Source organism: Lissotriton helveticus, chromosome 5_1, assembly GCF_964261635.1.
Source record: "Lissotriton helveticus chromosome 5_1, aLisHel1.1, whole genome shotgun sequence".
NCBI classification, from domain to species: Eukaryota; Metazoa; Chordata; class Amphibia; order Caudata; family Salamandridae; genus Lissotriton; species Lissotriton helveticus.
The window spans coordinates 124,995,175-125,022,540 of NC_136065.1; the positions used below are offsets into that span (position 1 = coordinate 124,995,175).

The 27,366-nt window shown below is 43.7% G+C and overlaps 1 protein-coding gene across 12 annotated transcripts in view; it reads right to left on the minus strand.

Moving 5' to 3' along the window:
* Positions 1 to 27,366, minus strand: part of DAB2IP (DAB2 interacting protein) — a 1,475,985-nt gene that overhangs the window by 130,833 nt on the left and 1,317,786 nt on the right. For 7 of the 12 annotated variants that reach the window (XM_078641853.1, XM_078641855.1, XM_078641851.1 and 4 more), the window contains 2 exons: positions 25,499 to 25,680; positions 20,564 to 21,437 (listed from right to left, as the gene is read on the minus strand). In XM_078641853.1, coding sequence (XP_078497979.1) covers positions 20,564 to 21,437; positions 25,499 to 25,680 — 1,056 coding nt within the window. The remainder of the gene's footprint in view (positions 1 to 20,563; positions 21,438 to 25,498; positions 25,681 to 27,366) is intronic. The other 5 variants (XM_078641861.1, XM_078641852.1, XM_078641857.1 and 2 more) reach the window with 1 other exon arrangement.

Below are 27,366 nucleotides of genomic sequence, written 5' to 3' on the forward strand. Positions count from 1 at the left end.
CATAGATCAGATGGGACCACGATGTCAAACAACGTGTTCAAATCTATCCACAGTACTTTCGAGATTTTAACGAACCTCTCTACCTGCTTATACCACTCGACTGGATTGTCCCGCAACTTCGGAAATGAGTTGGTAAATGCGGCTAAGTCTCCTCTACTCCAGGGCACATGTACATAATTTCCGTTTGATATTTCTCGCAAAGGGAATGCCTCCATCTGCATTACCCTTCCCTCAGGGGTCATCACATTTGTACTTCGCCTAACTGTGCCCTTTTTCGACCACCTTTCTTCCCATTTATCCAGTTCTCTCCACACTCTTATCCCTGTTACCAACTCTCTTATGTGTGTTTTTAATCCAGTAGTTCTCTTCTCATCTAGATCTTGGTCTGCGTACTGTAATCTGTGGTTGCTCTGCAATGCCCTTGTCCTAGACAAATCCACGGCATACTTGTCTGCCAAATCAGTCAGTTTTTCATGAAACGCTCTAGCTTTCCTAGTAATATCCTTTGCCATGAACAATAACTCATCCTGTTCATACAATTCTATCCTTTCCAAAGGCAATGTTCCATCTATTATCTCATCAACATCTGATTTTAAACTGGTAACATCAAGCCTTTTTGCCTTTATTTCAGCTTTCAAGACACTCAATTTAGCTCCTCCATCCGCATCTCTCCCATCCCAGCTCCGAGATCTACGTTTAGGTATTGGTGAATTATAGGGAGTCCTCCCCTGTTCCCATCTCTCTAAGTCCCATGCCTTTCCATCTTCTCGGGGTGGGTGGTGAAACACTCCTTCATGCCTCATAGCCCCTCTCTCCCCATCCGGGCTAGTTTCACGGGATGCAGGGTAAGATGTTCCCTTACTCCCTCTTTCTTCCCTACTTCCCTGTGATTCCTGATTATTCGAGGCGTGGCGGGACCTATCGCTGTTCTCCTTTCTCCAATGTTGAACGTCTTCCCCAAGTGTATGATGAAGGCACCTAAACCTATTCTGAAAAGCCCGTACCGCCTCATCTCCTCCGTTCCCCCAGAGACGGGACATTTCCTCACATTCTACAATCTTAGTATTTTGTTCCGGCTGTTCTCTCTGATTTGTAGGACATGCATCCCCTCTATTCTCTTGACTTTGGCCTTCCCGGCCCTGACTGCTTTCGCTGGCCCCACAATGAGATACAGTCCCGTTACCCCTGCTTTCCCACTCTGGTTCCGTTCTTGTCCTGTTACTCGGAGATACTATGGACCCGTCCCATTCCCTCAAATCAGCTCTTAACTCTGAAAAAGATCTTGGCCGCGGTCCCCTTAGATCCATTGGTCCTCTCGGACCTCCCTGTTCTGAATTGGGACCGACAGTTGTGTCTAATGGGGTGTTCCACGTTACCGAACCTGGTAATTGTTTCCATGCATTCGTCACATTATTCCTCCTTTCCATCTCAATCCTTTCCCTATCCAATTGCCTTTGTTGTTCCCCTCTATCTCTCTCAGAATTATAGATCGAAACTATGGGTCCTATGGTAACAGGCACTTGAAGAGCGTCTGGCAATCCCACAGACTCAACCCTTTCTGTGGTTGGCGTTTTCTGCACCACAAACCTTCCCACTACACTCTGTACAGTGTTGCTTGGAGGTGTTTCTCCGCCTTTGCTAGGTGTCCATTCCGATATAGGGAGTGGTGTATATCCCTCTATCTCATTCCCATCTTCCCTTGCGAGCCCTCTATCTTCTATCAATCTCACTCTCGGAGGTGGTCTATCCATTAACAATCTGTTTATCAGATTGTCCTCCGATTCGCTTTCCTCGTCTTCTTCCATGAGGTTTCCTCCTCCTGACACCTCCCTCATCGGATACATTTTCTCCACCTCAATAGTCTGTACCCTCCAACGCTTTTCCTCCTCATCCCATTTGGAATCTCGCACTGCCCTTACCGATCGCGTCAGCCTTTGTTGACGCCTGTTCAAATTTCGGTCGTGTGCAGCCTTAATCCATGCATTAAGAGCCTCAAACTGTGTTGGTCTAGGTGAGGGTTTCAATGAGGACATGGTTGCTTTTAGCCGATGTAACACCTCTAACTTAAACGTTCCATACTTCGGGAACTGCATTTCCTCATTTCCTTCCGTAAGCTTATTCCAAGCCCCAATCCACAATATCGTATGCAGCCCCACATTCGTTGCCATATAATGAGCTGGCGTACCCTCTGGGGGAGCCTCTTCCCCGTAATAATGTTCACTTCGTTTACGTTTAAAAATCCCTTTCAAACACTTAAAACACTTCATGATTTCTCTTTTCTCCGCGTTTGTTTACTTCCTGATGATATTCCACCAATCTCAGCGCCGTTCTCACTATCTGGCCTATCCGTACGCGACTTTCCTCCGACGTCACTCTAGCCGCCCAACCAGAGCGCGGCTCTAGCTAACGTCACACCAACCGCTCAATCAGAGCGCGGCTCTAGCCGACGTCACCCGTCCCCCTTCGCAGCAGTTCCCCTCCTTTCTCAGCTCGTCTCCTCGGTCATGCACGCATCCCATTCATACTCTGAAAAATGATTACTTCCGTCCAAGCGATCACCTTTCTTTGACTGTACGCCCACAGTCTTTCTGTAGTTGTCACCCTAACTTGGCGAAATGTCTTTCCGTTTACTTCCAGACAATCGCCTTCTCCGATAGGTTACTCACACGCAGTAACTTTCGACCAGCGTCCGTTACTCATACACTCACTCTTACACTCCCCCTATCTTGGATCCACGGCGGTCAATGGTACCTCGTGACCTCCGTACTATGGTCGACAACTACCCTGGATGTTCGATACACCCAAAACCACTTAAGCTCTGGCCTGAACTTAAGATTTCACCAGTTCACCCGTTTACCAGGTTACCAGTTTACCAGGTTGCGCGCGCTCACAACCTTCTCTCTTTCACACTACAGGCATTCAACTCCGCAAGACATTACAATACAAATACAACACAAAACACCGCAATCTGTTCACGCATGACCCTTTTTATACTCACTCTCCGATACTGCTGCTTTTCTCGCACCGTCTGCACCTTTCGGCACACGATTCTTCCGCTGCTCGTCTCTCGACGTCTCGGGCCTTGGGGTAAACTAACCTCTCTAGATTACCTTCCTCAAGAAGATAACCATCCTCACTCTGCTACCAACTGCTAACGCGGGATTACTGGTTACTAATTATCTTACCAAATCCCATTTCCTGTCGACTGAATCGTTGGTACCTGTCTTGAGTAAAAGGTAATCTTGCAGTAAACAATCAATTTAAGAACTTACACCACTCTAAATGACCACTGACCAAAATTAAGTTTTAAAGATTTAATATAAAGTCAAAGATAACTGAAGATACAAACTTCTCAAAATGAGATTCAAGAGGTAGATCGGAATCACTATGAACATGAACTTTTTGAATAATCTGAGTCTGAAAAACAGAATAATAAGTACAAGTTCGAAAACCATCAGGGTTGCTAAAATGGATACAAGTTGCAACCTCAAAGTCATTACAGAAAAGAAAATTAAGGTTAGTCTGTCCCTACACTACACTAAATGACATCCCTACTTAACAAGATCTTTACCCTCTAGGTGTCAGCCGTGGTGACTTCCTAAGAAGATCACGCACTTCTCTTTGTCTCTTCTCTGATAATGGGTCTCTCCTGATCAACCTATCTGCCTACCCATCCGCTTCCTTAGGCTCCCAAAATCATCTGCTCTGCTCTCCTCCCGGGTCTCTTTCCCTAATACCAAATCACATTTCCAATAGAAACGCCCCTTGGGACGCCCCTCACGTGGTACATCTTTCCGCGGCAAACTCCATGATGGTACTCTTGAAGACCCTCGTTATAGTTGACCTTGGTTCCCAGGCTTCTTCTTCAGTGCGCTGATACCCCCTGAAATTCCTGGAAACTCCTACAGGCCTGCGCAAGGCGCCACTGAACAAAGTCCCTTTCATTCGAGCTGATTAGGACCCTCGCACCTGCATACAGCTCGTCCTGCAGTGGGCCTCAAATTCCAGACTTCACCATATCTTAGGCCATAAAACACTCTCAGAGCTCCACACTGGACACCTCACGACCTCTCCTCTAACGAGCACATGACGATTTAAACTACATGACATTATCTGTTCTGGCCTACTTGATTTACATGCAGCAGGTTCCTGCACTCTTAAAACGTTAACTTGATTTAAACAGCAAACATTCTTAACTAGCATACGTTTCTAAAATAACACATCTATAAAGCATATACTTTTAACCCTAAGTTCAATAGTACATTTTGAAAGAACCATGTCAACCTTGTCTCACATTATTTTAGCAGCACGTTTAGATTTGCTTGTGAATTGCCATGAGGCCTACACAAAATACTGGGTTTTAGAGTTACATTCAACTCTTACATTATTCCTTTAACATGAGAACGTGAGGTTTTCATATTCATCCCAAACATTTCTACATTAGTCTCACACAGTTATGATTATTGTTACTCTACTTAAACATTCTATGCATTTCACCACTGAATATAAGACACTCGGTGTATTTCACTTCTAAATATAAACACTCTGGTGCAAAGTACATGTTAACTAACTACGTGCTTGTAAATATGGCGTACTTATACATTTTTTCAAACTTGTGCTCTCTCAATGATATTTTTTGAAAACATGAGGCTGGTGAGAGAAATAATCTCTCTAGGCCAGACCTAAAAATGGTCAGGTGTTGTCATGGTACGACTTTCCTAAAACAATGGCATGGTAGGACTTTATGGAGGCTCCCATTTGAAAGTGCAGACATTAAGAATTAAATGTCTTAAACTAAGAAATACAATTTCTGCTGTTCCTTGAGCTCTCCTTACTGTCACTCTTTGTAGTTTTACTGAATATAGACATGGATCATTTCAATCAGTTCTATATGAATCAACCCCTTGCAGGTCATCAGGTCCAATTTTTGTCTCACTTTACCTAATATTCTTTTGCTCGGTATGCCTCTCAGTCCCACTTTATGTCTGAAGGTCCATGTGTTTATATTTATGTAAATAATGTAGACGCGTACATACTGTTTTCAGTATTTGCTGCTGACCCACGATTCTGCTATTTTGAGGTGGGGTTACTAGAAGGTGTTACTATTCTCGAATTTAATGGTACTCAGTTTATCAACCTCACAGAGCTGGTCTTGTCAGGATCCGCCTTGTGCTAGGAATGAGTGTTGCCACACTGAGCCATCTTGTGATTAGTCTAACATCTCCTATGTATGCAGCTGGCCTATCATTCCTTGACGTGGTTGACGACTAACCCTGGGCGGACAACTACGCTACGCTCGGGTAGTTTGTGCTACTTCGCACTACGCAAATTGGACGTAGCACAGTGCAAAAACGCATAGCGTAGATGCCATTTTTTGCTCGCTTGCGGTCCTCAACGTCAAGTTGGCGACCGCAAGCAAGCAAAATGACCTCCCGGTGAGACTTTCCTCGTTCGCGATCAGCAACATCAAGTTGGCGATTGCGAGTGTGGAAAATAAACCTCCCGGCTAGATTGTCAACGTGGGGAGGTCAGGTTTCTCATTACGAGTGGTCGCGTGTGCTTGCGACCGCTCACGATGAGAAACTAACAGTCCGCGCTGAGAAAGCTGCCGCTCGAGTAAAAATATACTTGAGCGGCAGAAAACGACACCTCGCACTGTGCAAGATGCCATTTTCAATGACTGCACAGTGCGGACAAGCATCCGGCACTGTGCAATCATCGTGAACAGCTCACTATGCAGTTCTCGTAGCGCTACGCGTATCTCACGTAGTGCACTTTGCGTAGCTACATGTAGCACTACTACGCGAACTACGCCCAGGGTTATTGACGACCCATATGATCCATACTGTCTGGCAAAAAGTGAGGTATAGGCCTAAACTTCTATCTCCAATGCATTTCAAATCCTTTACTATTTACTCTTATGCAGGGTGTTTTGAACAGCGGATGTTGCACGCTATTGTCGCAGGGCACTGATACATAAGCAATCAGAACATCCGACACATTCAAGGCTTACATGTCCCTTTCATCCTCCTGAACTGCTTCTGAACTCACTCATTCCACATCATCCGTCGCCTGATACTCTGAAAACTACCTTCTGTATTGATTTGTCCTCTTCAAATGCCGCCACAAAGCACATTTTCTAATATCAACACTTACAGAGTTATTACTAACAGATCGATCGCTGTAAACAAAAGGCTCCAAATCCGATTGATTTAACAGCATGAAATGGAAAGCCTCATCACACATTCTATGCACACGTTGGGAGAAATCGCACAGGTGAACCGCTGCTATAGAGCGGCATCAGATCCCGCCCCTATCACCTGAACTGGAGGTGAGGAGATGTTTCTGATGCACTCGTCCCACTCAGCTCCAGCTATCATAACTATGTGAAGGTCCCGCCCAATGGCAAGAGCCAATGGGCACTCTTGAAGAGTCTTTCATATTCCTTCATTTTAAAAACTTCTAGACAAGTACCGCAATGCATGCCAAACAGAATTTGGTTAAAAGGACTCCTATTGCCCGCAGGGCTATCCTGGGGAGCTGTCATGAAGTTATAATCGTTCATGGCTGGTCAGAAAATACTGCTTTTGATACGATATAAGAGCTCAATTTTCTCAATATACTGTGTTGGGAAATGTATCTTCTTCAGACTCCCAAACCGTGAAACCGTATCCAGATAGGTCATTGAGATGCACCAACCACAGTGTTTTCTCGCTGATGACTTAGGGGTTTTTCTTCATACCGTAAGAAAGCCTTTATCGACTCCTGCTTCATGCATGCTCATCGAAAGCTTCAACATTTAGCAATTTTGCAAAGAAGTGCTCCAGAATTTTACAATTCTGATGTAAAAAAGATATTACCGGAAGCAATTTTATAGTGCACCTGGAAAGGTATAAAAAGCCTTATATTCCGAGTTTATAGCATTCTTCTTTTGAATCCCCAGTCACTACCATTTCATCTTCTTGCTTATCCACCAGTCCTGGCTTGAATTCTCCCTTGATTTATACCAGACTGGTGCACAGTGGCAATGCTGGCTATCATCCGATCCAGACTGGATTACTGATTATGTGCATACCTTTTATTTGGGTTTCATTGGCTACCTGGTAAAACAGCTTCAGAAGATCTAGAACACAGCTGCCCACTTACCCCTGGAGCCCTGCAGCTTATTCATCACCGCAACTAGATTTCAACTGCAAACCAGGATGGTTCATGGTTCTAGTCCTTCCTTTTATGTGGACACAAGGTAGCACCCATCATCGCACCTGCATGGTTCATTCAGACCAACAATCAGGTCTCTGATCGAAGGAGCAAATGTAAGGTGGCTGGGCTTACAGTAGGTTGGCTCTGACATTTTGGTTTAGCCTCCTGCTGCGTATGGACCTTAGACAGAGGTATTTTATCTTTCATTAGCTTTTGAAAACTAAGTAATTTCCCCCCTAGCCTCCCACTGACTTTTGAAGTCAGACCAGTTAGTGCAGCACTAGCATGCCACCATGGTATTAGTAGAGCGCTTTGGAATTAAAATATAACACAGTACACACAGTTGACCAGATGCATTCACACTTTGTAAGTGTCTAAAATAAAAATGAATATACTAAATAAAAGAGGCCCTGTGCAGCTTCTAACCCGTAAGAGTAAATAATGGTTTGTATAATGTTCCCTGGTTTAACACTGGTTCCATTGGATTGGCACTATTGGATTGTATTGTAATTGAGTTTATATGGCTCTTACTACCCCTGACGAGGCGTTGAAGCACTTCTTCGGCGAGTAGCACGCTACTCCGGACCCAAGAAGGATTAGTGTTGAATTAGTACAGTAAAATAGGAAAGTAACTTGAGTGGTGGATAGGTTAGTCAGTTATTTGGATTCAGAAGGATAGCAGAGGGATAGAAAAGGTTTGCATTTATATAGCGCTTGTTACCCCTGATGGGGTGTTGAAGCGCTTTTTTTGGCGAGTGTTACAGCAAACAAATGATGGACAGAATGCTGACAATGCAAACTTTCTTCCCCAGTCAAAAGATCTGGGTTAAATCCATTGTTCTTTTGCTCACCATGCCACCCCAGTTTAGACCCAGCCATATGCAAATCAGTCTTGACCCTGTGCCTCATGGGAACAGTCCAGACCGAACTGTCAGGCCAGATCCTCCCTGGACCGGAAACAAGCATCCTGGGACTGGTTTCAGGGTATGTCACCCTTCTTCAGCCAGGCTAGCTTGAATCCAGTGGCACAGTGAGCAAGGGACCCACATCTGGGCATACCCATATCCATTTTTGCATTTTTTGGCGAGTAGCACACTACTCCGGAACCCATAAAGTATTAGTGGTGAATTAGTGTGGTGAATTAGTATAGTGAAATATGAAAGTATTTTGAGTGGTGGATATTAGTCAGTTATTTGGATTGAGAAGGATAGCGGAGGGCTAGAAGGGGGAAAAAGGGTTGTATTTATATAGTGCTTGCTACACCTAGTGAGGTGGTGAAACGCTTTTTTCGGCGAGTAGCACGCTGCTCGGAACCCATGCAGGATTAGTGTGCGGAGAAATACTGAGCAGAAAGAACTGGGAATACGTTCAAGGATATCATAACATAATTGGTTGCTTCAAATTAAAATCATAAGTGAAAATGACAGGAATTGCATTTAAAGATGAAATTCGGGCTGAATTTTGCAGTGATACGTGTTTCGCATGAGGTTTTTGAATGACCTTCAGTTCCGTTAAACTACGTCAAGATAAAATGAGGTCATTCAAGTTAATAGAAGAATATATAGTTTAAACACACAGGCCTATGCGTCAGTCCAGGCACGGCCCGTGCAGGGCGTTATACCGGGGCGGTGATGTCAGGCGGGGGAGAGTCAGGGTGGGGGGTTGTAAAATGTGGGATATGGACCATTACATTTTGTTTTTTTATTGTGTTGCCCGCGCTGCATCACATTTGGCGATGCAGCGCAGGTAACGAAATTCGTTTTATTTATTTTTTTCGGTACTTACCTGTAATGGTCCATATCCCGCATTTTACAACCCCCCACCCTGACCCTCCCCCGCCTGACGTCACCGCCCCGGTATAACGCCCTGCACGGGCCGTGCCTGCGTCAGTAATGGGGAATTTACCGGGATTTAATCTTCTGGCTGTACATTGCACACTCCAGCGGGTGCATTAGCCCACCGACCTACGTTAGGGGGATTCAGACCTGCACCTTGCAGATTACACTGCGCTAGTTTACCGGCTAGAAATAATTAACACTGCTGTAAAGTATGTTTGCCTGGGCATTTAAGTAAAAAAGCGAATCAGTAAAATACACTGTACATCTTTAAAAATGCCTTATTGAATGATCTTTCAGTTAGTAATAAGAGGTTGAGGATAGGAAATCCATAATCCTACTGTGAATTGTGCAGAGTAGATGCAACAGTAGTATCTCATCTGGCATCATTTTGTTTGCCGCAAGAAGCAGGTTTACGGATCATTTTTTTTAAACCGTGCAATTACTTAATATAATTTCACATGAGAAGTTGTGGTACACTAATTTCTTCATTGGTGACGTTGTAATAGAATAAGTTAAAATCAGATTTTTTGTGTAACATGTGGGCCTTACATTTGTTCTCTCTGTCTCCACCAATAGAACCTCTATTGTGTGTTAAATTCCCCTCCCACCCTTTTACATCCACTGCTCAACAAAAAAATGTTAGGTTGTGTTCACAGTGATACCCTAGAATAAAATGTCACCATTCATATCTTTAGTGAACGAACAAATCAACTGAAATAAATATTGACTTATGAGGCATGCCTTTGCAAATGCTGATGATATATTGATGATAGAAAACGTTCACAGCACCAGTGAAATGAACAGCCCACAATATTAAATGTCCAATTACTATTCATCTACATAGGGGAATGTGTCAGACCAGTTTATTTAGCAAAGTAACAAACTAACAAGTTCTCTGAAAATAATATTGTAAACCTTTGGGCTAAGGGAAATAATACATCGTCAATTGTGTTCTTAATTTGGCGTGTGATAGTCAAAATATTTTAACAAACCAGCTCATTCAGTCCTGATGAAGCATCCAGTGAATCATATTGTATAATGCCGAAACAAGCATTGACTTCACCACAAAGTGTTTTTTTTTTTAATATTGTTCAATAAATTGACTGTCAAAAATAAAAATGTATTGAACATTTTGGAAAATGGAAGGTTTGGTATCTTCCATACAAAAAACACATAGCAGCCTTAACCTGTTTCTTTTTTACCCAGCCTAAATGTACATTGCCGCTATAGCAGCACTCTCATTCTGTCACAGAAATGTTCTAAGTCTTTCATTTTTTTTAACTAGTGCAAAAACAATGGTCTAACTGAAAGATATACTCATCTCTTGATCAATACTACTTGGTTGCAATCTCCTAAATATACAAGATTCGACTGTGTTCCTTTCTTGCTATGTAACAAACTTTCTCCTGAATGAGATCATTAAAACGTCAGCCATTAATTACATTTTTGAAGGTTGTTACCCAATTGCTAACGTGAAGCCTTATTTTCTGCTGTTGTTAATTAGTCCCGAGTTATAATACTTAATTTTGACTAAGAAAAGGCAAAAAAAGCTTTTGCAAGCTGAACTGCCGTTTATAGTCTACTACCCAAGCTCGGCACATTACTTGCACATTCCAACACATGTGTGTGAAGGTTATCTTACAGGAGCACGTTGACATTTTATGTAAAGAAATATTCAGGAATGCATACTGCGCCTCAGTCCATATTTCTTTATCCATACGGCTATGGAGTTAGATTGCTTGTAACCCTGTTGCAGAACAATGAAAAAAGTAGTTCACCTCATTCTCTCCCCTAAAATGAATGTATTCCAATGGAAGCAATTAAAGCGGTATCAGATATTGATGGGCACATCTCTGCAGCACCGACCTCATTTATATTCATAGCAGCCAGAGGGGAGGTTTTGACATCTACAGAAAGATTTGACAATATGTGCAAATCAGAGCCTAGATGGAGACGACAATCATGCAATGGGGATGCAAAGACTGCTTTGCAAACTGCAAATTATCAAATGTCAGCATTTTATGAATATAGATCTGAATGTTTTTGAGGCCTTCTCCAGTCTCATAATTCCGTGCCGTTTTTCAGGAAGAGGATGTGGCGTAATGGCCTTAGATACTGACTTCAGAGCCGGTGGGAACCAGGTTCGAGTCGGCATCAACATCCTGGCATTCTAGGCAAATCACTTAATTTCCCCAAGCCTACAATTCAGCGCTTGGAGACCCTCGGGGGTGATTAGCAGCGCTTTACAAGTCCTGGATTTATTTATTTGAGCCCTATCATGTCTGTCCTCGTTTCTAGGGCAGACACGGATGTTTGTGGGCTGATGCAGCAGCATATTAAATAAATTAAAATACTTTATCCGAATACCTTGAATTTTGAATACTAAGAAAAGGTAATTGTTTACCATCTCTTCCCTTGTGTTGACACTAAAAGAAACATGTAAATAAAATAAAACAGAGGCAGTCATCTCCTTCAAGGCAATAACGGTGCAGGAAGAGAGTATGTGGTCAGATGTACTAAGGGTATTGGCACTCCCAAACCCTGCTAATTACTATATTTAAGGATTTGAAACAGCTAAAAACATTTTCCTGTTTAACCGAATCGCAAAATCGCTTTAGTAATGGTTTCCGATTCGCTGTGTGGAAGGGGTGTGCTTTTGGCATCCCTTCTAGGTAGTGATTTGGTTTGTGTATAAATGGCTTGTGACTATAATTTCGATCGCAAACAAATGAAAAGTCACTGACTCCCAAGTTGGTTTGGTCACTCATTCATAAAAGAGAAGCGGTCCCCTCTGCATCCCTTTCCATTTTGTAAACTGGGGTGACTGCTTCAGGGGTCAAAGGGACCGCTGCCAACTCTCACTGAAACCTTCCAAAAATGAAAACACTTTTTTTTATAAAACAGCCCAGTTTGCTTTTTTTTTTAACCTCTTCGGTGCTCATGACGAGACCAGCTCGTCATGAGTCACAATGGAGCTGTGCTCATGACGAGCTGGTCTCGTCATAACGGCTGCACTCCGCCCACGCGTGATTGATTCCCCGCCTGTGCAGGCGAATTAATCAGTGGGCGGGGTCATGACGAGACCAGCTCGTCATGAGCACAGCTCCATCGTGACACATAACGAGCTGGTCTCGTCACGAGCACCGTGGTGCCGCGCTCACCCCGCACACCGTGGGGGAATTACCCCCGCAGGGAAGGGGCTACGTTTTCATTTTTTTAAAACAATCACAGAAAAATATGGGTGCCAAAAGCTTACATCTGAAACCATATAGACGTTGAATAGGAGATGTGATAGGACACAGCCTGATGGATGCCACATTCCACAGAGGGTGTGTGAGGTTGATTGGCACTTGTTGCTAGTGATTCTTGAAAAAGATTGATCCCTTTTAGGGCCCAAACTCTCTCTCTCACCAAAAGTGTGTCCCAGGTGAGAAAGAAGTAGTAGAGATAGGAGGAGTCCAATGCCGCCGAGAGATCATGGGGAAAAAAAGAGTGGTACGTTGACATTTTCCTCTAAGTTCCAACACTAGCTCCCAGAATAGCGCCCTCTGTCACTCTGCAGAGTCTAAAACCTGACTTACAATCTGAGAACAAATTGTAGGTGCTCAGATATTGCTGCAATTGGGCTGCAATAGCTGGTTGACTGGTTTAGAAGGGGGAGATCGGCCTGTAATTTAAAGTTAGTCACAGATTTAAACCTTCATTTTTTGATACTGTCAGAAATACTGGTAGTAAGGACTAGGGCCACTGGAATTATGCAGCAGGGGAGGGCCAAATTATGTGGTAGGGTTAAGTCAATTATGCGGCAAGAAGATGCAAATTATGCAGCAAGAAGATGCAAATTATGCAGCATAATGTGGCACATTTTGTAATAGTATTACTTCATTATTGTCTCATTTTTAGGTTTCGACTGGGCGAGGGGCGAAGCCCCTCCCAGCTCGAAATCTTTTGTTTTCAGTAGTGATGTTAGAACCGCCTCTGCCTCTCATTGGCTAGCTCCATAAATGGAGGCTAGCCATTGGGAGGCAGAGGCTGTCAATCGCGCTTTCTCTCGAAAACGCGATTCGGGGGCGTTTCTGGTGCTTTTTTTAAGCCCCGCCCCTTTGTCCCGGGCCGCGCTGCGATTGGCTGCCGGCCCGGGACACCCCCGTGACGTCATTCCCGGGCCGCGCTGTGATTGGCTGCCGGCCCAGGACACCCCGTGACGTCAGCCAATCACAGCGCGGCCCGGGACCTGACTTGTTTGTATTTTCTTTTTGACTTACGCAGTTGTCGTACAAAAACTAAAGGATTTGGCACACACAGGAGGTTCCATTTGAAATTCTTATTTCTTATGCAACCTGAACAGGTGAATGCTGTCGTTTAAAGGATTGTGCTGTTTTGTTTTTTCGTTTTGTTTACAGACGCAACTTGAATAATTAAAGCGGGAAAAAAGCACTTGCTTAATTTAGTCGGCGCACATATGCAAAATGACCCTTTAATTTTCAATGCAAAGCTTCGGGGATGCGTGCAGTATGGCTTGAAACCATTGGCAAAGCCGGTCGGTCCCCGAGGAGAGACTTATTGGTTTTACCGGTGTTTGTTTGGATCACTAATGATGCCGGCTGCAGGGGAGCGTTGTTCGGACGCCCCCCCTACGCTGCTTCCAGGCTTCTCCCACGCAAAGGAGACTGGTCTAGGTCACGTGGGTGAAAGGCCAGGACACTTTGCATCCTGCAATGTTGATCAGCGCTTGGAAGTGCTGCACAGTTCCCGGGTGAAAGACGGGTGTTTTGCGGAAATGTTTAATAGACCACGATTGGCCATTTCAAGGAGACGTACTGTTTTACTCCTACTTCTGTATTTCCGCGATCTTGAAACTGTTGGTGGTGTCCTGCCTTCGAACGATCTTGTTTTAAACCCTCTTATGTAATCCTTTCGTTTTTTATAATGTTGCAAGAACTCGAACATCTCAGGGATTTACTTTTAATTCTGCGCGAAGCAAGCAGGATTGAAGTCATTGCTTTATACACGACCTTCATGATGCAGCCAATCCCTGGCGTACATTGGTTGCACATAGTGCAGTTGTAAACAGCTTGGACTTGGGCACAGGAGCCGATGTTATTCTATCGCTCTGAACTGCGCATCCCTGAAATGTAGTAGCCTTTCCTAAAATAGGTTCAGGGCGGGGTCCGTAGACCATTGACTACTATAGATGGAGAGGCGATCTGCCCGCTTCGGTGACATAATCCAGGGCGCTCACGCCTCGAAGGGCGTTTGTTTAAAGTAGGCTGCCTTACTGTGTGGAAATTAGTCCTAAAGTGCTTCTGCATTCGCAAACATTACTGAGAACTGCTTTTTCTACGTTCAGGGATACGATGATTCTTTGTATTGCTCTGTTCGTTTTTATGTGTCTAGTGCGCGGTTATTTGTGTTAAAAGTGGGTACATACCAATCGCTGCTAACTTTGAAGGGCCTTTGTTTAAGGCACTCGCTGTCCAAACGAGCTAGCAATTATGAGTCTTTATTTTTTTCGTATGGCATAATTTTCGTGAGTTTTAAGCACCTTTCATTGTTTCATGTGGCTTGTTTCGGATTCCTGGTCTGACGGCCTTTCATACCTTTATTACTGAACAATATAGCGCATGCTCCCCCCCCCCCAAAAAAAAGCTCCTTTATTGCGACGCTCCTCCTTTAACAAGAATTGCAGACCTGCATGTCTTGTCACCCATGATAATACCGCACCCCATCAAGTGCACGCAGGTAGGAGTAGGTTGGGCAAATAGCCGGAGTACATGCGTTAATTTGCAGAAGCACATATTTGTAACATTGTGTCTGTGAAATTTGAGCATGCGCACATGCTTGCCCGGTAGGCCTGTACTCTTCTCGAATTCAAGCACGTTTGGCAACGGTTTCTGTTGAAGAAAATGTGAAAGTGACATTAAGTTATATCGCAGAGACCGAATAATCTATCGGAAGGTGGATCGAACTTTGTTATATTAGACACTTTGTTTCTCTTTGATGTAAAGAGGACACGCACCACAGCTGTTGTAGTGGACGACCAATTGAAGTCTAAGTGAATGTGATATTTTCAGAGCAATAAAAAGCAAATGATACATTCAGCAAGTGTGTGTTTATGTTGATGTGAGAACGAGAGAGCGGTTAAGGTATGGTATTTGGGAACAGCCGTTGTTTCATTATGTGCTGAGGAAAAGTATTGCTCTATGAATGTCCATGCCAGAGCAAAATGCCCAGATTTGCCAAACTACTCGCAGAAATAGTTAGCTGTTGACGTCTGTTTCTGAAGTGATTTTTGTTCTTTCCTCCCTGTGGGCTTAATGAAAAACTACCTTCAATCTTCAGGAAAGTGGTCTCGGCCCCAAGTGTACGTATATGGGTTACAGACCCTTTTGTTTATTGTAATTCATTTGTATTACTTGGTCTCCACACAGCTTGCTCGAGTTCAGATTACTCCGCCATTGTCACCCTATTTTGAAAAGAAACTGAGGTCTTGGTAGGCCATCTAGTGTACTATTGAGGTTGGTGTTTAATGGAGCAGTGGTTTCTCGTGCACTGCAGTGCCATGCATGCACATTGCTTAAAAACTACTGTTGTAGGTCTTCAGTAAGGTGTTTGTAGGACTGTCTTCCACGAGGGATCACGTGACTAATTAACAGTTTTAATTACTCTTAAAGCATTACAACTACCTGTTTCAGTAAACTCGTCATTGGTTAATAACGCTGTTTTGTGTTATGGTCATAAAGACAAATCTACATTTCTTTATTTCCCCCCGTTTGTTTTATTCGAAAATCGTTTTGTAGAATAAATGAAGCATTTGCCCCTTCTGGGTAGACAGTCAGTGCTTTGTAAATACAGTTTAGACTGGCATTGCAGAAAATAGACCTACATCTGGGATTAAGTTGAAGTTCATGCCCTGGCGCGGTTCATTGTTTGTCTGCGTTTCCTACGCATCAGCATCCTTTTGAGTTTGGCCAGATTTAATTTCCCGTGAAGCCAGTCTGGGTTTTGTAGACTGAAGGCCAACGCAGTGGGCAACATTTCTTTCACCCAGTATCTCCCATGTATACATTGTATTAACGGAGAAAGAACATATATTTCGCTTAGAAAGTTGATGATTACCTGAAACTTGATTGCAATGTGACTCTTTTTAGGTTGAATGGACTTTAACGAATCCACCTTAATTATTGAATTGCAGGAGATAATAATTGGCTAAGCCAGTAGGCATCAAAAAGGCCCTGTGCAACATGACAAACTTAAAAAAAAAGTGCAGTTACTCAACCCCTTCATTTTGTAGGCATGCACGCTTTTGCACATGTTTCTCTGTGTGCGTGTGGGTGCAAATGCAATAGGTCTCGCATTTGCGAGAGATTAAGCTATTGGCATTGTAAATGACAATGCCATTTATTTATCTGTTTTCAAAACCAACACATAAATAAAAAAATTGTCATTTACAATGCCAATAGCTATAACTTTTACAAAGGCGAAACCGTTGCATTGTAAATGCTTGTTAAACTTGGTAACACTGTCTGGGCATTGGCTGCACCTCGTTAGTACCAGTTGAACTGCCAAATATAGCCATAACCAACAGAAAGGTGACCAGTTCTAGCTTTGCAAAGAGCCTTCCACCGCACGGCAACACGTGTTGCTACATTTTTAGAGTCTTTTGAATCGTTTGAGCTAGAAACTTTTTTTTGTTAAAAGCTGCAGATTATGTAGCAGATGATGGATTATGTGCCAAATGACGCACATCTTCTTTTATGCACAAATCACCGCATCCGCACACTCGCATAATGATAATGCCCCAGGAGCAAGGACAATGATGTTCCCCCATTTACATGGGGCCATGCTCCTGTGCAAATGAAAGGAGTCCGGTGCAAATCAATGAACGCAGCCGTGAAATTGCACAGACAGAAAATGTGCTCCTGCTAATAAGTATTACAGGAGGGGAGATGCACGCCTCTGCGGCCACTTACATAAGGCAGAAGAAACCCTGTGGGAAATCAACAGCAATTGCCTGTTGCACTCCCTTGGCAATTATGCAATACAGTCCCAGGAAGACATATTGAAAGTCTTTTGTTTATTTGGCGGTTACCCATAATCCCTTTTTCCACATTTATAGAAAGCAACTTAAGCACATTTTCTAGTCATCTGTGAGAACAACACTGGGGCTTCAAAAACCCAAGGACATGTTTTTAAAGTACTGATGTACCAGACACAAAAGTATAGACAATGTTACAGTGCCACTTCAAAAGGGCCTCTTGGTTTATAAAATGAACACAGTTTTAAAACACAAAAAACTCAGAAGAGGAAAAAAAGAATATTGGCAACAAAACAGAGCAAACAGAAGAAATCCCTTGCGCCAAGCAGAAGGAAGGAGGCTGCAACATCCAGTGAGGCGCGCCAGTGAAGCGTCATTGCTTATCGCCCCAGCACCTAGTGAGACAAACGCTTACTGACAACATGCCAGCTTAAGGGATTGTTCATCCTTCTCAGCCGTGGACACAGTGGCTAACCCTCTTCCCATGCCATGGTCAGACCCAATGTCAGCTTCCTAGGGTCAGCCACACGCAGGCGCCGTGAGCCCAGATTCTCCACTCCTGCTTAGAGATGGGAGATTCGCATCACCTGAACTGGCTTCTACGGCACACTTTCAGGCTGCTTCTGATGTATGACTTGGGGAAGGTCAGAGCTTTTTGTCAAGGTCAAAGGGTCACACACAAAGATATAAATTATGCTAGGTACGGAGCAGGTGGGCCTGTGCTGCTGATTCCCTAGGGGGGTGAGGGTACACAGTTCTGTACTATAACAATAATAACAATAATACCATTATTTGTAAAGCTCGAACAATTACCCAAGGATGTCAAGGCGCTGGGGGCCGCCGGGAAGATTAAGCGAGCTATTGCCCAGAGTCACATGGCGCTGGGCTAACCCGCCGCCGGCGATCGAACCATGAGCCCCCCTGTTCCGGAGTCAGCCGCCCTGGCCGCTGTGCCACACCGCTTCCACTATCACAGGGACCAGGTGTATTGCCAGGCTTGCAAAGTTCAAAGACCTCAAGACAATGATCCAATCTTTACTCCTCCCAAGACTTGAATATGAGAATTTAACTCTTAACAGAAATTCCGGAAGTAACCCTTGCAACACTGAAGGGGTCTTTATGGGGCAGCATGCTTTGTCACTGGAAGTAAAAGACACTCCAGTGTCTACCTGTTAAACATAGGTTTACAAAATCGCTTGCTTTGCTCATAAAGAAACACCTTCTTGAAACCCATGATATCCGAATAAAAAAGCTGAAATACCGGTGGGCCAAAGACCTCTTTGGACTGCAGAATTTCTCGCCCTGAACCCTCAACATTAAAAAACGCAATCGCTTTCTGGTTGCACTGCAAACCTCTTTTAATCTCTCTCTCCGCACCACCTTTCAGGTGACATTCAATAAAGACACCAAAAGGCTTCTTTGTGGAGATCACTTTCGGCCTGAACCTTCCCGCCCCTTCCTGGAGTCATGCTGGCCTTCTTTAATCTATTTCTGTTCCTTCCTTACACCCCTTTCCCTGCTCTAGCATGACTACAACAAGGGCTCATTCGTGTCCTTACTTCTTACTGAACATAGATCAGTTCTCTAGGATGTTAACGAGATGCCTTCAATTATTCTTGTATTTGCCTTGAAAGTAAAGTAATTTGAACCTTCCATCGTCATAAATCTGTTGCCATTATCGTTCCTTTGTGCTTTTAACCCCTTGGGCGCGGCCGCGATTCTGCGCCTGTGCGGCACATTCCGATCGCGGGTGCGGTCATGACGGCCGGGAGCCGTCATCAGCACACGAGCACTGTGTGCCATGACGGCTCCTGGCCGTCATCAGCATGGAAGGGGTTGAGGGGCCCCCGGAGATGATGTCACAGTTGGTCTCCAAACCCAGGTAGACGTCATCAAACAAAGACACATTCTAGAATGCTTATTGCGGGTGATTGTTAACAATGCAGGACTGGGAAAGAGAACAGCTATTTGTATCTATAATAGATATCCCTTTTAAAGGATCTTTGCAATCTGTGTAGATTTGTGTTATTGTCTAGTCCTACTTTGATTGATGAATCGAGCATTATGTAAATATATGCAAATATATTTCATACTTGTAAGGTGTATCAATACCCCAGCGTCATGTCAGCGCAATATAAAACTGCAAAATGAGGGGGAAAAGTACATGTTTTCGTTTGGGCACACAGTTGAGCACCTGACACAGGCCCTTCAGCAAAACCTATACAAACAAGATAAGGATCTGCCAATCACAGACAATTTTGAAGTGTAACTGCATATAGAGCAGATTTGACCCCAATTAGTGGATGAGTGTTTTTAGGAGTGCACGTTTTTGTAGCAGAGCAGCTAAAACACTATGTCCTGTAGGGCTGAAAGCAGATTACAGGAAACAAGGACATGATGAGAAGTGGGGCGCACAGGGTGAAAATATCCAATTAATACTCCCCTAGACTGTACATTTGATAGAAAGCAGTAACATTTTACAGATATAAAGCAAAGAGATATAAAGTGAAAGGCAAGGGTCACACTATCATTTCTTTAGCTGCGGGGGTGAGCTTTGTACCAGGGGCCACTGGTCCCATTGCCGAAGGCTTATTATTTTGAGTAAACCTTACAATAGGGGTTTCTGATGTAGGCCTATGCTGGCCTGCTCCGTGGTTACTTTTAAGGATATCCATGCAAGATAAATGTACATACAGTGAATTAAAACCAAACATATTTACATAATCAAAGGTTAGCGTGAAAATCAGACATGGACCCGGTTCTGCTTCATCTGTCTTGTCAACCCTGTATTAAACCACCCAGCCACAAAGGAAGGAACTCGCTCAAAGCATCGACCACTCAACATCTCTATCTAAAGGTTTGCAATATCTACAAACTAATGTCATTTCTCTGACATCTGTATCAGTAATTTCACCCTGGTCTATAACCGAAATCCTATAAGCGCCTCTTATGACCGAACTGATGCCATCACATCCAACGCGTGAGGCACAGGCCTTTACCACACAACTCTACACGTAAGTTTTTACAGAAGTCCTACACGTCTGGGACACTTCTTCACACGCAATCATTTAAAGAGTGCTAATGATACCGGATAAGGCATACACCATGCTTTTCACAAGACCAGGCTATCCTGCAGCAAGCTCCTCCTTCTCCTGTTAATTTGCATATGCCTCCAAGCAGATATGTTACTGTTACATTTTCATGAGCTCAACAGACATCAATATCAACAGATCTAGCCGCAAATAATGCCTCATTTTATCAACATGGAAACATGCAAACCAGTCTGACACCACGTGGATATACAGAGTTGTGCTCACGTTGGAAGCCACCTTATGGGAGACTAGAGGGTGAAAAACAGCAAACCAGAATATTGAATGCAATTGAAACTTAGCCCAAAACCTTACCGGAACATTTTCTAGCAAATCTTACCCATACAGCACAAAATATGCATTTCATATAGGTTAGTTTTAAAACAAAAAGATCTCACCTGCTTGTGCATGACTCTTTGCTTCATTTCCGGGCTATCACCTTTGGAGGACGAAGACTGCTGCCTCAGGCGAGCACCAGTGCCGGGCCAGTCGGGGGATGATGACATCATACTCCCACTGGAAGGCCTCGGATAAGGCGCTGTGTTTAGTAACGTGGGAGGGGTTCTCCCTCTTGTCATTGTGGGTGGTGGAGGGGGAGGCTGGTCTATCCGCCTCTGGGGGCCGGCACTGTTTTGGCGTGGCATAGTCGGCTGGCTTGTCTTCTCCGTTAACGACAACTGCCGCCGTGACATGTCCCCAGACCGCCTGTTAAAATCCTCTGTTCCCCCGGGGTTCCCAAAGCCATGTTTGCTCCCTGCCAAGTCCTCACTGTTACTGTGGGAACTCAGGGAACTATGGCACTCTGACCCCGAGTCCCCCACGCCTCGCGGCGAAACTGGTAACCCTGCTGCCATCTGGTAGACTGGATTCTGGAACGACAATGGCGCCAAAAGCTGGAGCCTACCAGGAGTGGTGTCCGAGTTCGGGGTCATGGGGGTCTGTCCCGCCCTCCGCACTGTTGTCATACTCACTAAATTGTTCTGAGGTGTCCGTGCTGCCCATAATCCTTGCAATTGTCCGAAGGACGACTGGCTGTCGTTCAAGGAGTCCACAAGACCAACTGCATTCGCCCCATTGTCCAAAATGCGATTGTCCTGTAGGTCCACCATGGAGAGACTTTTGTTGCCGTTGGAGATCTGCACCTCCGGCTCGTTGGCTTCCGAGTAGCTGGAACTCCGGGCAGGCGAGGGCTGGACGCCGGCAGACCTTGTGACAAAAAATAAGTCCTTGTTTTCAGGAGTTGGAGATGGCAACCTTGTGAAATCTATCAGACTACGGGGAAATAAATAAACAAAGGGAGAGCAGCTTTAAATGCTAAACTGAACCGGAGGAAGCATTAGATAAATGTGAACAAGAGGAGGAGAGAGATGCCAAACGCTTCCTGTAGATCGTGCCAAGGAGGAGGGAAAGACAGAGCGGAGGGGACAGAAGTCTGGGCAGTGTGGCCATGGGCGTGACTGAGGTCAGTGAAATAAAAAAAACACAGACACATATACAAAATACAGATAAACCTTCCTTGAGGAAAAAGAAGGAATTTTTTTTAAGTTAGGATAGAAAAAGAAGAGCTTTGGTGATAGATTCAGAGTTTCATGACATGAGAAAATCGTTTGACTGGTGGAGGACGTGTAGAAGAATTCTCCCCAAGTGAAGAACCACCCGGTGAAATCTCCATACAATACCCCTGTCAGAGTTAGTCCCGCTGGTAGTTTCACCACCTAAGGAGAAATCTGCCAGCAGAGGATTTAGCACTTTTCCACCATATTGGCGAATTTATCAGTACTACCCAACTCCAAATCAGGCTCTTAGCTACTTTCTGTGTTGCATCCAAAATTCAAAGCTATATTGCCTAACTCTGGGAAGTGTTTTGCCTGACTCTGCCATGTTATAACATGCAATTTAATTTCCCACCTTTAAAGAATGTTTTACTGAAAGTTGAGCACCACTTTATGTGGTCAGCCCTCTTTGTCAAACAGCAACTCTCGTAAAGTCTATCTTGTCCGCTTATGTCTAATTTAGAGGATTGTGCTCACACCTGTTGTAGATATCTGCAGGCCTGTGTCAATAAGAGGCTAAATAAATAAAAATACATGATTTATGGCTAAGGCTCCCAGTTTTCCTTTTTTATTGATTTTTAACGATAAATACAAACAGAAAACCATTAATTTTCCTGGCTGCATTCATTTTCAAGTGTAGATAAAAACGGATATTAGGTTGCTTTTTAAGTGATTCTAAATGCGGTCAGCCATGCCAGGCCATTAGCTGCGCAGACGGACAGCGAAGGAGGGTTAATAAAGGAAAATCATTTTAGTAAAATGGCTGAAACAACGGTAAACATGAACAAGCTTGATACAACAATTTGAATATTTCCGATAAGTGCATTGATTTATCATCGGCAGATTTTCATACGATTGAATCCTGGCAGGCATTCAAGCTAGAGTGCACATTTATGGTTAAATTAATGTCGAAATATTCCAGTTTCAGTTTCATTTTTTTCACAAAACTGAAAATAAATATGGATAAATAAAGATAAAGTTAGCAAACAATAAATATGGATAAATAAAGATAAAGTTAGCAAATAATAAATATGGATAAATAAAGATAAAGTTAGCAAATAATAAATATGGATAAATAAAGATAAAGTTAGCAAATAATAAATATGGATAAATACAGACTGATATGGCCCACCCCCCCCCCCCCCAAAAATAAATACCAAAAAGACGGGAGCCCTATTTACGACTACATAAAGGTTCCTCGGCCGGCTGAATTAGGCTCCGTTTAAGAGATCTCCAGTTGTAACTGGTCATGTGTCAGTAGCCTGTCTGGATCTTCCTTTATATTCTGGTCAGTAGAGTCCTTCTTTTACAACTGGACAACCAAACATCAAAAGGGCGTGAAAAAGCCATAATGTTCAGATTTCCTGATTACATGCTGAATCACCTCATCCCTACTGTGTTTTATGAATCGAGTATTATGTAAATATATGTAACTATATTCCATACATTTTAAGGTGTACTAATGGCCCAGGGCATGAATAATGTGGTCTTCCAGCTTAGCTGCTGCCTTTGGAAAACAAAAGCGTGGGTTCTAATCCCAGCCTTAGCATTCGAAAGAAAAGTGATTCGGGGAAAAAAATTCATAATCTGGCTTTTACATAAAATTGTGATATGTAATGAAATTGTGTAATTCAAACGAGTAAAACCCCACAGAATGCACAACATTGTGTACCATCTCTCAAAACCCCCCATTCAGCCACCCCACTTTAATGCTCTCTGAAAAGGATAGAATTGCATTAATACTCACTTGCATTGACATTGTGGTTCTTGCAGTCCTGAATTTGTAATGGGATAAACGGACGAGGGCTGTTAGTATGGATGAGTTACTCACACGTGGAATCAGAGAACTTGAGACCTCTGCCTGGCATTTGATCAACTACTCACATGTGGCATGGAACAACTAAAGATATTTGTTCACACTTTTTATGAGATGCGCTTGGGTCGAGCGAGTTTCATATGTTAAACAGACGCTGCATCTTGCTCTTCCCTTGGGGGAGGGGCAGCAATGAGATAAGCTTATAAAAGTTTTTCAATATTTTTAAACAAAACAAATAGGATTTATTTTTACAGTACTTTTAAAAAATACCATTACTATTGGTGTCAGCCGACACGACACGTGGCGGCTAATCAGCCACATATTAAGAGCCAGGCCTCAACCGGTCTTGTCCTGGCTTTATAGCCAACAGCATAATGAATGATGTGACTTGTAGTTTTGGCTTTTCCTTTATAGAAGGGGCTTGTATGTACCAGCATGCAAAGTGATGCTGGGCAATGGCCAGGACATCACGGAGTCGACCTGCTACGGGTACGCAGTCAGTTGGTCACTGCACATACAGAAGGTGTGTCCAATGTAGGGGAATGAGTGCTGAGCATGGTCAGACTGGAGCAGAAATTGGGCCCAGGCACCAAAATAAAGGTGGCCCCTGTAGGCAAAATAGATAGCTAAAAAAGTGGCCTATATTTTGAAATTGGGACAGTTTTGAAGTTGTAAAGACACGCTGTATAGGTGTTTTGCAAGGTATGGAAGACTGCATGAATTTGAGCTTACTGCAGGCAACGTTTGTTTTAACATCAGGGAAATCAACAGTAAAACCAGCACTGAAGACCATACAAACAAGACCTAAACTGCCCAAAAACAGTCCAACAAACTGACCTGTGAAAACAGCTATTCAGGCACTGGCTGGTTGCTGTATAGGACAATGCTACCCCGTTGCCGTGTACTCGTCGGATTTAATCCCATGGTAATCACTACACAACAGAGTTCCGTTTAGATTTATCCTAAATTGGACACCACTGGAACAGAACATTAATGTAAAAATGTAAAACATGTGACAGGATATGCCTGCAGCCAGACCCCGGCTGTTAAAAATATGTTGACGCGGCTGCTTTAAAATGAAGTGGAAATGAGATAATGCGGGGCGCAAAAAACACGCCGTCCCATTGCCACATGTCCTGTCCAATAAGTGCCTTTCACCAAACGCACAGAGGCAACGCTGCTTGTTACTGTGCAGCATTATGCAAATGAGTATGCAAATTCCAACCGTGCAGTGTACACAACAAACAGTAACTGCAACCTCAGAAGCAACTGTGTTTGTCTGGATTACCAGCATGCTGTAATTATCTCCTAACTTAATCTAGGACTGTTGTCTAAACACAGCCGAGGCACGCTTCCAGGTTAGGAACGAGGGCCCTGCTTTGCCTAAAATATGCAACGCTCATTCTGATTGGATGAAACATGAGCTCCAAAATGGCTTCACAAAATGAGAGCTCGAACAAAGCCGGCGTGTTTACAGTGGAGGCTCGAGGCTCTCGGGCGTTTTGTTCTTCCAGCCTACGCGAAATTTAAATAGATTTTTTGAACAGTTGTACCACATGCTGAGTAGCATTAGAGATAAAAGCAATGATTACCGAGACAGGCCAACTGCTTCGCTGGCTTCCTCAATGCTAATTGAATTGTTAAATACAGCCTAGTCTGCGCTATCGCAGATCTGCTGTATCATTCTTTTGATCAATTTAATTACATTTTATCAGGAGCAAATAAAAAAAAGGCATTTTAATCTGAGAGGAGATGAGGCTTCTAACCCGGTAATGAAGACATGGCTTTCCTATAACCGCGACACCACCATTTCTTTCAGAGAGCCGTGTTCTGTGCTGTTATTATGTGTCCAGAAATATTGCCGATGGAGGTCAAATTGAAAATCTTGTAGAGCGAAAACAGCCTGCTTGAAATTTCTACTGAAATTATAGTGGCAGCGGAGATTGCCTTTCCATTTCTCTTACCCAGATAGCTCGTTCTCTATCGCCATCTTCTGCAGCCCCGCGGATATCGTGGTGCCGGCATTGGGCGTCGAGGCCGAGGAGTGATCCGATGTGACGGAGACCTGAACACTGGTTGGGTTGGTGAGGGCCGTGCTTACATCCCTTAGAATGCGAGGCAGGGGCCCGAGTTTAGCCACAGTGCCCTGTAAAAACAGACCAGTTACTATTAGGCGCCATTTAGGACTTTTTATACAAATGCATGCAAATTAGAAGTCTTGCCAAGGGCGGGCATTGTGCATCTAGTGACACATGCAAAGGCTATCCGCAATAAAACCTTTGGACTGGGGTATAACGGGCCAAAGCGTACATTGTAGCAACATCACAACAGCATGTCTAGATGTTCCAATGCCCTGAGGTGCGGGTCGGTAGAAAGGGGAGCTATTGTTTAGGGACGCTCTACAGAATGTAATACAATTATGATATTAGCTTGGATTCTAGTTCCCAGGACCCCTCCCTTTCTCTTGACTTCTGATATTAACATTGCTTTTCGAAAGTCCATATCTTTAACAGGGGATCACCATGGTACTGCAAGATGAAATTCTAAATGATGCCATGAAGGACATGACCACTGACGCCCCTCCTCCAATCCCGAAAACCCTATCCAATGATATAAGCATTCTCCAAACACCATTCCTGCATACCTAGAGCCAAGACCATTCTGACTGAGCTCCACATCTTCAATCCACACCGTTTAATTCGGTCCACATCCTTGCATCACAATTTGGCGTGCATGCCCTCTACATGTTGACCGTTTCAGGCCCTGGCCCTCAGGTCTGCTTGCCTCTCCCTTAAGACACTCATGAGCAGACACCGCGACATATGCTAGTAAACTAGAACTAAAGAGTACATGGAAAAGAGCAAAACAGTCAAGTCATCCCTTTTATGAGGGCATCAGAACTTGATGACTTCACTACACGCAACACGGCCTGTCTCGTTTCTGCTCCAAAAGTATCTATAATTTACCACCCCGTTGCATCAAACATTCCCTTTCTGCATCTTTTCTAAAATCCCCACAACTAGCTCTGCTTACAACCTTTCTGACAGGTCATGGACTACCTCGTTTTCTCCTCCAAACCCTGACCTCATAATATTCCTCATTCCCCCACACTTCTTCCACAGAATTCAATTCCTTAATGCTTTTTCTTTTGCCCCTTCCAGAGACTTCCCTTGCCCTTTTAGGCCTCCTTTCATTAAGCACCTTACCTCAGTCCTGCTGAACCTCTCTCTTCGATCATTCCTGTCTATTCGGACACTGGTCCCAATGTTTAAAATCCGCTATCATGATGCTGTAGCAAAAACAAACAATGCCTCTCCACCCCTTCTAATTATAGGGCATCCCCACGAATCCCTTACACCTTTAGCACTCTTAAACACCTATATTTCAACCCTCTTACCTTTTAGAGTTCTGCCCACAATCTCCTTAAAGCTCTCCAATCTGGTTTCTGAATTATTCATTCCAGAGAAACTGTCCTTATTAATTCATCTTTTATTAATTTTAAGAGCTTTATTAAAAAGTTCTACAAAGTAAAAGTCTTCAACATATCGGCAAACATTATTACAAGGACGTTCAAAGAAATTACTAAGATTTCTGGTAAATATAAAAAATTCTTGAAATAATCAGTATCATATTAAAGTTAAAATCCTGTTCTACATTTTAATGTCTCTGACTTCACCACCTCCGCACATAAGTAGCATCTGGCAATCAGAACCATATATAACCCATCCTAACCCTCCTATTGGGGAAAATGGCGCCCCTTTGCGGGTGGAAATTGGTGTATTCTGTATTCGCATATGTCAGGATGGACCTAAGGGAGAGGACGGTAGGTGTC